The 12782-nt window shown below is 41.7% G+C and overlaps 1 protein-coding gene and 1 pseudogene across 1 annotated transcript; both read left to right on the top strand.

Moving 5' to 3' along the window:
* Positions 1-4783: 4783 nt before the first annotated feature.
* olfch1 (olfactory receptor C family, h1) lies at positions 4784-8124 on the top strand. Its single transcript, XM_028961708.1, has 6 exons — positions 4784-4983; positions 5168-5456; positions 5537-6340; positions 6598-6825; positions 6920-7043; positions 7120-8124. Exons 1-6 carry the CDS (start codon positions 4847-4849, stop codon positions 8028-8030), a joined length of 2493 nt encoding a protein of 830 aa, XP_028817541.1. The 5' UTR covers positions 4784-4846; the 3' UTR covers positions 8031-8124.
* A 43-nt stretch (positions 8125-8167) lies between these two features.
* LOC114769731 (extracellular calcium-sensing receptor-like) lies at positions 8168-12457 on the top strand (annotated as a pseudogene).
* The last annotated feature ends 325 nt before the right edge of the window (positions 12458-12782 follow it).

The following is a 12782-nucleotide window of genomic DNA, read 5'->3' as shown; positions in this document are numbered from 1 at the left end:
AAATTCACAAGGAAATTTAAAGACCGCCATGGTGTAGGTGTTCCAGGAGAGGTCAGTGGCGATTGTGGTGCCTAGGAAAGTGAGGTCACCCTTGATGTAGAGTGGAGGAGGATCTGCCCTGTGCCTTCTGACGTCTAGAATGATCTCTTTTGTTTTTAGTGTTCAGGACCTCATCCCTATTAGCAAACTCATCCCCACCAGAGATCACCAGTGTTGTATCATTAGCAAACTTGACAATTGTTTTGCTAATGTGGGTAGGTCTGCAGTCTGCAGGTGTACAAGGTGAAGAGCACACACTGTTTTGGGAGCCTGTTCTTAGTGTCCTGGTGGAAGACAGGTGAAGTCCCAGTCTTACTGTATGGGGCTGGTTTGTGAGAAAATCTTTGATCCAGAACCAGGTGAGTTGTGGGATTCCCAGATCATACAGTTAATTGACCAAGATGTCTGGGATGATGGTATTAAAGGCTGAAGTCTCTGAAGAGCATTCTGATTCACACTAGGTGGCTCAGCTAGTGTGAAGTGTGGCAAAGGTGTCCTCTGTTAAACTGTTTGTAGGCAAACTGGTGGTCAAACGAGACAAGATGGGAGGATTTCTTTGAGAATTTTTAGGACTAGACACTCAAAGCACTTAGCAATGATGGGTGGTAGTCATTTAGGCTGTAAAACTGTGGAGAATAGTACAAAAACTCTCACTCTACACACAAATTCACTGTATTAAAACCACTACAACTTGATGTTACCTGACTGAAAGAGGCACGGCACAATAGAGGTTAAAAGAATCAACAGTTTCTAATATAATAACACCAGTTTATTAAATTAAATAACACTAATTTAATAACACATGTAAATATTGTGTGTAAAAAAGGTACCAATGTTACAGAGAAAAACAAAATGAAAGACAGGATGAAAAGACAGAAAAGCCTGAACCAAGCTTCAGAGAAATCACCTGATCCAGGAGAAAATTTGGTAGAGAGAAGACTCATTAGCTGGTAGGCCCAGTTCCCGATGGAAAAGAAGATGAAAAAAGAGCCCAGCTACCACAAGTGAACATCCTTTTATACATTTGACCAACAGGAAGTTGTCACAGACAGAGAATTTGTTGTAACTGTCTGTCCCGCCCCCGGTGTCTCCCGTCTGGGGCAGACAAAGGCAGGGCGGGGTATCGCAAAAACCCGTGGCTGGCATTTCACACTTCACTTTGCACTAAACCACTTTGCACAAAATGACTCTGCGCTTTTTACCTTACTGCTCTTTTTTTTTTTTTTGGCTCTTTTTCTCTTTTCTTTAAACATTGTAAAAAAAAAACAACTGTAATTCATTTGCACACCTTCACCCTACCAGTTACACATATTTTATGTTAAAGACGTAAAAGTGTAATATTTGGTTATGTTTGCAATATTTGCATATTGGTTCATTGTTTACTTGCAACATTTGCAATACTGTGGTCTGTAGCAGTCGCAAAAAACATTTCACTGCATATCATACCGTGTATGACTGTGTATGTGACAAATAAAATTTGAATTAGAATTCTTGCCATTTGACAAAGATATGGAAAAAGGAGGTGTTGAACCTCTACGCAAACAATGGTGCAGAAACGTCGTGATCCTGTGACGTCCCATCTTACAAGGCTGTTTGTGGCTGCATTCATGAGAATTGGAATGTTGGTGGCAGACACTATTAGCTGTGGGTTTGGGTCTTGAAGCATTCAAAGAAGGTATTCAGGTCTTCCCTCAGGTCTTGTTTGAGCCTTTGTTTGTATTTAGGCATGAGGAAGATGGTGACATGGTCGGTTTTACCAAACGGTGGATGAGATTGTGCCCTGTGGTCCAATGTCCTTTCGCCCCTAGTGGGGCAGGTGACGTGCTGGTGAAAGTTTTGAGCTGCGTGTTTGAGGCTGGCATAATTAAAATCCCCCCTGCCACAATAAGCGCAGCATCCCGGTGCTGTGTTTGGTGATAGGTGCCTGCCGCAAGCAGCTCACATAAGGCAGTGTCCGTGTCCACTTTCAGTGGGATGTAAGAGCGCTGATGATGACCTCCTGAGGAAGATAAAAAGGACAGCATTTGATGGTCAGTAATTGAGCAGGAGCGAGTGTGAGGAACAGTGCTGTCGCACCAGCTGTTGTTTACCATCTAGCACACGCAGCCTCCCTGTGTCTTCCCTGAGTCCCGTGTCCTGTCCATGCGATGAACCGAGAAGAACTCGGCCGGCTGGATGGCGTGGTCCGGCATCGCTGGGTTCTGCCATGTCTTGGTGAAGCAGAGGAGGTTGCAGTCCCAGATGTCTCTCTGGAACATTACCCTGGCCCTGAGGTCATTGAGCTTGTTCGATCAGATTGAAGTGGTTTTAATACAGTGCTTTGTGTAGATCTTCTAGATATACAGTTAGATCTGCTTTGGAAGCACTGTGCAGTTCCTTATTTCCTAACATGAAGGCAGAGTTACACATCTTGAGCTGTTTGCGGACCTGGCTGGTCATCCAGGGCTTCTGGTTGGGAAACAATCTGTGGCATTTATTCTCTGGGACATTTTCCACACAGAATGTGATGTAGGACAAGATGGCTTCTGTGTGTTCAGTCAGGTCCTGTTGTTCAAAAACACTCGGTGTGAGTGAAGCAGTCTTGAAGCTGGAGAAGTGTGTCTTCCGGCCATGTGGTGATGAACCTGATCAATGAAGCAATACTTCTTCTGAGAGGCATGTAAGGAGTAAGGGGTAAAGAGAGGTGTTGTGACTGGCCTAAGCGTGGAAGCTGTGTGGCTCTATATGCATGTTTTATATTAGTGTAGAATTGGTCTAATGTGTTAAAATGTCCTCTGGTCCAACATTTAACATGCTAATAGAACTTAGACAAGTTTACCTTGTTAAAATCCCTAGCTAAGATGTGTACTCCTTTGGAATAAGTCTGCTGTAGCTTGTTGATGTTGCTTGATAGTAGCAAGAGAGCTATGCTAACATTAGCACTGGGTGGTAAGAGCTTACTGCTCTTACCTGAGTTTTTGTTTTGGTCCCCGTGATGCACAATACGACTTGCTAGTTGACGCTTTATGAATCGCTGGGTTTAGCCAAGTTTCAGATATTACTGGAACACAGCATTACCTGTACATAACAGCCCCTTCAACTGGAGACCAGCCATTCTCTTTCTCTGGGCTGGTGTTATGGGGGGCTGGAGAGCTTAAGCAGGGTACTGGACACATCTCCTCTCCTGTAGGGAGACAGGAGAAGGAGGGAGATAGAGAGATGGACAAAACATAAAAGAGAGATATTGCAATGGTGGCGGCTGGGGTGGGCAGACGCTTGCAGTGGTTTGAGACGGTGCTGTTTGTGTGCTGTGGACCTGCATTCAAGAAGTGGGGAGTCACAACAGAAACCAGGGACAGAGTCCAGCCCTCGTTCATGCTCATAGTAATTTGCCCTCATTGTGTGGGTGCAGGCAGTGGAGCCTGTCAAGTCACTGGTGCTCTGCATCACCCACTAGAAATATGGTGTTAAAGAGGATTCCTCATCTCCACACTAGATGCGGTAGGGAGGTAGTAGCCTAGTGGGTAACATACTCACCTATAAACCAGAAGACCCAGGTTCAAATCCCACTTACTACCATAGTGTCCCTGAGCAAGACACTTAACCCTGAGTTGCTCCAGGGGGACTGTCCCTGTAACTACTGATTGTAAGTCGCTCTGATAAATGCTGTAAATGTAGATGCCACCCATTCTGTGTCCGAGGGGAAGACCTGCTCCCCTCACACGCTCTACATTATGTGAAATATGGGGACTATGGTGATAAATGACAAAGAATAGGTGAGATAACCCCAAAACAGACATGAAACTATTTAAACAGCAATTAACTAAAACGGCAAGATGGCCACCTCCAGTTGGTCAGTCATCCTACCTCAAGCTCTCATCCTACCTCAAGTAAGATTATTCCTGTTACATTTTTCCTGACTGACTGTTTTTCCTGTCCCTTGTCGTGCCTGTTTTCACAAATGTCAACATCCATGGATGATGCAGCTCACGTTGGTTAAACATTCACAGGAAAAGTCTCCTTGCGCTACTCCACAACTGGGTTTTTATTTCCTCCTACACGCGCTTGCTCACCTCATTCCCATGACATTAACACGATCAAAATGCAGGACAAGGGAGTCAATATAAAGCCTACACAAATCCTTCATTTATCATTTTACAATACTAAAGGGTACTGTAAATAAAAAACCCTTGTCATGCCTTGGTGCCACTGAGCTCATGCAGTTGGTACCTATTCACATGAGTGTTAGGACCTGGTCACTTGAGCCTAGAGAACAGTTCCTGGGAGTGATTCAACACCCATGTGAATAGTTGTGGTTCATGACAAGGGGGTTATTTACTGTACCCTCCAGTATTATAAAATAATGGATAAAGAATTTGTGTAGGATTTATATTTGAACAAAATTACAAAGAAATTTGCTGTCTATGTGAGTATGATGGACTAGAGGATTCAGAGACTATATAAAACATTAATATTCATAAAACTTAAATTAAACAAAACTATGGGACATTGTAGTTAGTATATTTTAATTAGTAAATTAAATTACATTTATTTATTTTGTTATTGTAAAACTAGTGACCCCTTGTTATTTTTGTGAAACACTGTCACATCTAAGAATGGACAATGTAAGAAAAAAACAAAAAAAACAATAGCCAATAAGATTTGCTTTTTGAGCTGCTCCAATGAAGCTATCTCAGTCTCCTTTATAAAACTTGCACGCTCTTTGGGTTCACCCATTGGGCAGCTCTGGCAAGCATCAGTGATGCTTTTATGTGCACTCCCCTTACTGTATGCAATTTTGGCAAAGGCAGAAGAGCCTGTCTGTCGAATGATGGGGACTCCAGAGTTCCCCCTGCTATCAAAGGAAGGAGATGTGATCATAGGAGGAACGTTCTCTATACATAGCAAAATCACCTTATCGCTGTTGCCTTTCACTAACAAACCAGAACCTCTTGTCTGCTCCAGGTCTGTATTTCATAAATAATTTATTTTAATGATCGTAATGCATTTAAATCTATCATGTTATTTCTGTTGAACATACAATTTCAATAATTAAAATTAACACTTTTGAAAGAACTTGTGAAAGAAGCCATAATACAAATAGTAATATTAAATGCATTGCTTTATTTTTTCTTTATATTGCTATCAGCTTAAACCTCAGGGAATTCCGCTTTGTCCAAACAATGCTTTTTGCCATCGAGGAGATCAACAACAGCAGCAATTTTCTCCCAAATGTGTCCATAGGTTATAAAATATATGACAGCTGTGGCTCAACCCTGGCATCCATGAGATCAACCATGGCATTGATAAATGGTCAAGAGCTCACAATTGGAGGAAGCTGCTTTGGAAAGTCCCCAGTGCATGCTATCATAGGAGAGTCAGAGTCATCTTCGACTATTGTCCTATCAAGGACAACTGGACCTTTTAAAATCCCTGTGGTAATATCTATACATTTACCTAAACAGTCCAATTCACACAAGTCTGATGTCATGGTTTATCTCATTTTTTCTTCCAACAGATCAGTCATTTTGCCACTTGTGCTTGTCTAAGTAACAGAAAAACATTCCCCTCCTTCTTCAGAACTATCCCAAGTGATTACTATCAGAGCAGAGCACTGGTTGAGCTTGTTATGCACTTTGGCTGGACTTGGGTTGGAGCTGTGAGAAGTGATAATGATTATGGCAACAACGGGATGGCAACGTTTTTAGAGGCAGCAGGGAAAGAAGGGGTGTGTGTTGAATATTCTGAGGCTATTTTAAGAACAAACCCAAAAGAGAGAATATCTAAAGTGGTGAACGTGATTAAAAAAGGTACTGCAAGGGTTCTGGTTGCCTTTCTGGCGCAGAGTGAGATGGAGGTTCTGCTGGAGGAGGTCATTGCCCAGAACGTAACTGGGATCCAGTGGGTGGGTAGTGAGTCCTGGATAACATCCCGACAGCTGGCCACTCCCAGGGCTGCTAAAGTCATTAGTGGACCTATTGGCTTCACCATCTGTAAGTCAAAAATACCTGGTCTGAAGGACTTCCTGGTCAAGGTACATCCGTCTCAAAACACTAATAGTGCTCTCTTGAGAGAGTTCTGGGAGACTGTATTTGACTGTCATTTCCAATCTAAAAGCCTGACGGCAAATATGAGACAGTGTTCTGGTTTTGAAAATCTGGCTAGTGTTCAGAACACTTTCACTGATGTTTCTGAGTTGCGGATCTCAAATAACGTGTACAAAGCTGTCTATGCTTTGGCTCACTCCTTACACAACATGCTCACCTGCAGGAATGGTGAGGCGAGGAACTGTATCCAGAAAGAGAGCATTGAACCAGGCCAGGTAAGATGCACTGCTGTTCCACAGGGTAATAAAACATATATTCTTCAAGAAAAACAATAGAAAAATTCAGTATCATGACTTCATGATGTTAAATCTTTCTGTCAGCATGGCTGATTAATTCATGGAGTGAAACATAGGTGTCTCCATAAAAAAATGCACATTTTATCAACAAGCTTGTAAAGAGTTGTCAATAATGTGTTATGTTATATACTGGTGACATAATTTGTCATTTGCAATTGTCTCCCCATGTATTAAAGGTTTTGTATTTTCTACAAGATGTTAATTTTACAATGCCATCTGGAGAGACTGTATTTTTTAACCATGATGGCGATCCTATTGCTCGATATGAGCTGGTCAACTGGCAGAACAGCGAAGCCGGAGACACTTCATTTGTTACTGTTGGCCAATACGATGCATCATTACCAAAAGGCATGCAATTTGCAATGAACCATGTGAATATTGTTTGGGCAGGTGGTGCCCTGTCAGTAGGTATCAAATCACCACAATAAACATTTGACAGTAATCTTAAAATAATTCGTGAAAATAATTTCCATTATGTTACGGCTGCTTCTTTTCAAGCGACCCCGGTCTGTGTGCAGCGAGAGTTGCCTACCAGGCTTTCGACAGGCTGTGATTAAAGGGAAACCTGTCTGCTGCTTTTCTTGCATACAGTGTGCTGCTGGGGAAATCAGCAACAAGACTGGTGAGAACAGCTAAAAAACATCAATGCTTTTGTCATGATTTTGACATACATTCACTCGTTCTCTGTGCCATTACAGACTCTGCTGAATGCATAAAGTGTGACCTGGATTACTGGTCAAATGAGGACAACACTCAATGCATTTTGAAGAGGATTGAGTTTCTCTCATTTGAGGAGAACATGGGGATCCTGCTGACCATGTTCTCACTGACAGGAGTATTCTTTACTCTAGCTGTGGGCCTAGTTTTCTTCTGTTTCTTGGACACACCTCTGGTTAAAGCTAGCAACTCTGAACTGAGCTTCATGCTGCTATTTTCGCTGAGCCTTTGCTTCCTTTGCTCTCTGACTTTCATTGGTCAACCTTCTGATTGGTCATGCAGACTTCGACACACCGCCTTTGGAATTGCATTCGCTCTATGTATCTCTTGCATTCTGGCAAAAACAATAGTTGTTGTGATGGCCTTTAGAGCTACAGTGCCTGGCGCTGGTGTCCCTCAGTGCTCACTACCTCTGCAGAGGCTTAGTGTGTTGTGCTGCACTGTATTTCAAGTCATCATATGCACACTCTGGATATCCCTTGCTCCTCCATTTCTACAAAAGAACACAGTCCACTCCATTGACAAAATTATCTTAGAGTGCAATGTGGGTTCAGCAGTTGGGTTTTGGGCCGTGTTGGGTTATATTGGCCTCCTGGCTGTCTTGTGCTTTGTTTTGGCTTTTCTGGCCCGTAAGCTGCCTGATAACTTTAATGAGGCCAAATTCATCACATTCAGCATGCTGATATTTTGTGCTGTCTGGATCACTTTTATACCAGCTTATGTCAGCTCTCCTGGCAAGTTCACTGTAGCTGTGGAGATATTTGCTATTTTAGCATCAAGTTTTGGTTTGCTTTTCTGCATATTCTTTCCAAAATGTTATATAATTATTCTGAAACCAGAAAGAAACACAAAGAAACATGTGATGGGCAAAGCCAACGTAAAATCAATGTGAAATGCTCTCTATAACTCTATAAGTACACAGGAGGGGAAAATTAAAAAAAAATTAAGTTTTGGATCTCTTTCACAATTCAATTGTGTTCTCTTGAAGTTTTAATGTTATGTAATAAACACTTACAACAACATATTGAACATGAGCAACATGCTGAGACACATGAGATTACGTACAAAGACTTATAAAATAATGAGCATATTTAATAAGTATCTTTAGGTTTGTGTTATATTTACTTGCATCATGAATTCTTGAATACCATTTACCCATTATAAACATCAAACACCAGGGTGCAGATATAAAAATATCTAGCACAAAAAGTGCAAACCCAAATATTTAGTAATTTTAAAAGTGCTTAATTACATTATAACTTTATCTACTTTTACTTATTATGTTTACAATTAGTAAAATGTGTTTTATGTTGTAAAATGTATATGTTATATGTGCTCTTTAGTTACTTAATTATGTTTAACATTTGTCAAATTTGTGTTATGTTATGTAAATTGTATATGTGTTGTGTGTGTTGTTTGTGTTAGTTGTTTACTCTGCATTATTTTGCGTAAAATTGTTTTGTTGCAATTTATTGACTAAAGGTTATTCATTAGGGAAGACATTATTTAGAACTGAAAAAGTAGTACTTTTGTACAGCACTGTTAGGTGGGTTCTCTGATTTATTTGATATTTGCCTTCACTCTAGAATAGGGGAAACAAAGCTTGGCTGCTGCACATTCATGTTCCAATCAGCTCTTTTAAAGAGAATACAACTGTGGTTGTGAAATTCAACCTTCTTCTTTCTCCTAGAGGTGGTTATGGGAACAATTCATATTGGTTGGATGGTAAAATGTGGTGTGGCAATTTCAGCATGTATAAATATTTTTTTTAAGAGTGAATTGTTTTTCGCTCTCCCTGAGCAGCACTCCCCCCACAGCACAGCCATGTAAAGGATGTGGAACAACACAACGTATTCTATTGCACCATTGGTCCGCCAATCATTGTGAGACAGCTCACAATTGGCCCACAAAAATTGCCATTACATTTAAATTTGTGCCAGACAACATAAAATCCATAATCTAGCTCTACTCAAAGGGTTCTGTCACATGAAGAAAACATATGCCATGCTGCTTTTCACACACCTACTCTTGCACTATGTACTAAGTGCTAAAGCTGCACAACCTACATGCATAGCATATGGGACACACGAATTGCTGTATTTTTCAAAGGAGGGTGATGTTAATATAGGAGGCATTTTTTCATTTCACCAAAATCCCATAGGTTTGAATCCATCCCTCCACAACAACCCTGGGACTCTCAAATGTGAAGGGTAAGATTGAAAGTGTTGTAATTTAAAATTATTTAAGTGATAATTTTCTGTCATGTGTTTTATTACAATATAATTTATAATATCTCTTAATAAAATTTTATGTAATTGTACTGTATATTTATTTGTCATTATATATTCTTTTAAATGTTGCCTATATATGGCAGTGTTTACAAAGAAATTCTTAAAATGAACAACAAAAAAGGATGAATTCCTGGAATGCCTGCACAGGTAAATTTTTACTATGCATTCGGTTTTGTATTGAGTGCTGATCATAAAACAAATGTGAAATATCCAGATGAATTTGTGCATCCTGTAGTTAAATTGATGATTGTAGATATTTGCAATGTCATTTTTACAGGTTAGACACAGGAGAACTTCAGTATGCCTTGACTATGATCTTTGCAATTGAAGAAATCAATAACAGCACTCAGCTCCTACCTGGGATTACTCTGGGCTATAAGATATTTGGTTCTTGTTCCAGTATCCCCCTCTTTGTGGGAGCATCACTGGCCCTCATGAATGGGCCCGAGGTGGAAACCTGTACAAAACCCGACACTGTTCACGTTGTCATAGGTGAGACTACTTCCACTGCTACCATAGGAATTGCAAGAACCATGGGACCATTCCACATACCTGTGGTACGTAGGCTGCCAAAATCTGGTAAAATGTGATGCTTTTGTCTAATAACAATTGACATAAATGTAGCATGAATTAAGCTTCTAATTAAATGTCTTTGATTTGTGGTTCTGTAGATCAGCCATTCTGCCACCTGTGCCTGTCTCAGCAACAGAAAAGAGTTCCCCTCTTTCTTCAGAACTATTCCCAGTGACTATTATCAGAGCAGGGCACTGGCCAGACTGGTGAAGCATTTTGGTTGGACGTGGGTGGGAGCTGTTCGGAGCAGAGGTGACTATGGAAACAATGGAATGGCGACCTTTCTTGAAGCAGCAGAGAAGGAGGGAGTGTGTGTTGAATACTCAGTGGCCATATACAGGACGGACTCCAGAGAAAAGTTTATGGAGGTGGTCAACATCATTAAAAAGTCCACGTCCAGAGTGATTGTGGCTTTTGCTGATGGTAATGATCTGGACATCCTCCTGACAGAGCTGTTTCTGCAAAATGTGACGGGACTCCAGTGGGTGGGAAGCGAGGGATGGATCACATACAAATATGTAGCCACGGCAATGAACTATGCGGTGGTAGGGGGAGCTGTGGGCTTTGCTGTGCCCAACGTGCAGATTCCTGGACTCAGGGAGTTTATGAAGGGTCTCCGGCCCTCCACCGATGCGAAGAACAGGGGACTGGTCGAGCTGTGGGAGGCGGTCTTCGAGTGCTCTCTCAGCCCTGACACGCACAGCGCAGCCAAGGCTTGCACAGGGGATGAGTCTCTGGAGAATTTGGACGTGCGCTTGACAGATGTGTCTGATTCAAGCCTCCTCAACAATGTGTACAAGGCTGTGTTTGCCGTCGCCCACTCTCTGCACCAGCTCCTGAACTGTGCGGATGCTAAGGGGCCATTTGCTAATAAAACATGTCTAATAAAAGACAAAATAGAACCATGGGAGGTACATGTTCTCTAAAATGCATAGTGATTATTAAAAACCACAATTATAAAGCACAATAACACGTGTACTTGCAGGTGCTACACTATCTGAGCATCGTGAACTTCACAACCAAAATGGGGGAAAGTGTTCATTTTGACCACCAAGGTGACCCTGCTGCCCGCTACGCCTTGGTCAATTGGCAGATGGACTCCAGTAACGCCATAACCTTTCAGTCCATTGGCCTGTATGATACCTCTCTCCCTGAGATGCAGCAGATTTTGATGTACAATGATGTCAACGCGGTCTGGGCAGGAAATCAGCAAGAGGTAATAATCGCGGTGTGTCCAAACACGTGAGCGCTTTGATTTTAATTCCAGAGACGTGTGACTTTAAGGCGACTTGTGTTTCAGGTGCCAAGGTCCGTCTGCAGCGAGAGCTGCTTGCCAGGCACGCGCAGAGCTTTCGTGAAGGGCAAGCCTATTTGCTGCTTCGACTGCATCCCGTGTGCTAACGATGAGTACAGCAACACAACAAGTGAGATGGCGCAGCTCCTTTCTTTTGGCCTGGTGCTGCTCAGGCTGCTGTGCGGGAGAGTTAGTCTAATCACGTTTCTGAAGTACCTGAAAGTAGTCAAATTTCCTACCTTCAATGTGTTTGTGCTTTCAGATGCAGTGACATGCTTGCCCTGCCCTCCTGAGTACAAGTCAAGTGAGGACAGAACTCGTTGTGATTTGAAAAACATTGAATACTTGACCTATAAGGAGCTTATGGGCATTTTGCTTGTGACTTTCTCTGTATTTGGTGGGTGCCTCACGTTGTCAATAAGTGTTGTGTTCTTCCAATATCGACAAACAGCCATAGTAAAAGCAAACAACTCAGAGCTGAGTTTCCTGCTTCTGTTTTCACTGGTTCTCTGTTTTCTTTGCTCTCTGACCTTCATTGGCCAGCCCTCTGAATGGTCCTGTATGCTGCGTCACACTGCATTTGGAATCACATTTGTCCTCTGCATCTCCTGCGTTCTGGGGAAAACAATAGTTGTGTTAATGGCCTTCAGGGCTACACTTCCAGGCAGTAATGTCATGAAATGGTTTGGGCCTACACAACAGAGACTCAGTGTTCTAGCTTTTACACTTGTACAGGTCCTGATTTGTGTACTTTGGTTGACAATATCACCACCTTACCCTTATCAGAACATGCAATACTATAAAGAAAAAATCATTCTAGAGTGTTATTTGGGTTCAGCTCTTGGGTTCTGGGCCGTGTTGGGTTATATTGGCCTCCTAGCTGTCTTGTGCTTTGTTTTGGCTTTTCTGGCTCGTAAGCTGCCTGATAACTTTAATGAGGCCAAATTCATCACATTCAGCATGCTGATATTCTGTGCTGTCTGGATCACCTTTATCCCAGCTTATGTCAGCTCTCCTGGCAAGTTCACTGTAGCTGTGGAGATATTTGCCATTTTAGCTTCTAGTTATGGTATGTTGTTTTGCATATTTATGCCAAAATGCTACATTATTTTGTTTAAGCCTGAGAAAAATACAAAAAAACATCTAATGGGCAAATCATAATTAAAAGCACTGCTGTCGATGGTTTTTGTTTATTTTCTGTATTAGGTTATATTTATGTAAAATGTTCATGCACTGAATTTCATGTAAATGTTGACAAGATCATATTAAACTGCTATTTCCTGAAAACAAGTGCATAACCTCCAGTTGATGAAAGATGGTTATTGCCAAGCCATATCAGTGTGAGTGACTGAGTTAGTCAGAGGCAACAAACAGGAGATAAAATCCTGAAAGCATCTGTGCTATGCCTTATACTTCTGACTGGATACTATCCAGTGTGATACTATCAAACATGGAACCCCAAAAACTTTATTCCCCTTCCTCAGTA

The sequence above is a fragment of the Denticeps clupeoides genome, chromosome 19 (assembly GCF_900700375.1).
Source record: "Denticeps clupeoides chromosome 19, fDenClu1.1, whole genome shotgun sequence".
In the NCBI taxonomy this organism is placed as follows: Eukaryota; Metazoa; Chordata; class Actinopteri; order Clupeiformes; family Denticipitidae; genus Denticeps; species Denticeps clupeoides.
This window is presented reverse-complemented; position numbering and strand designations above follow the sequence as displayed.

Coding starts and splice junctions, on each gene's coding strand:
- olfch1 (XM_028961708.1), top strand. CDS start 4,847: ATGATGGGGACTCCAGAGTTCCCCCTGCTATCAAAGGAAGGAGATGTG. Junction 6,341..6,597: donor AGAGCATTGAACCAGGCCAG/GTAAGATGCACT, acceptor CATGTATTAAAG/GTTTTGTATTTTCTACAAGA. Junction 7,044..7,119: donor GGAAATCAGCAACAAGACTG/GTGAGAACAGCT, acceptor GTGCCATTACAG/ACTCTGCTGAATGCATAAAG.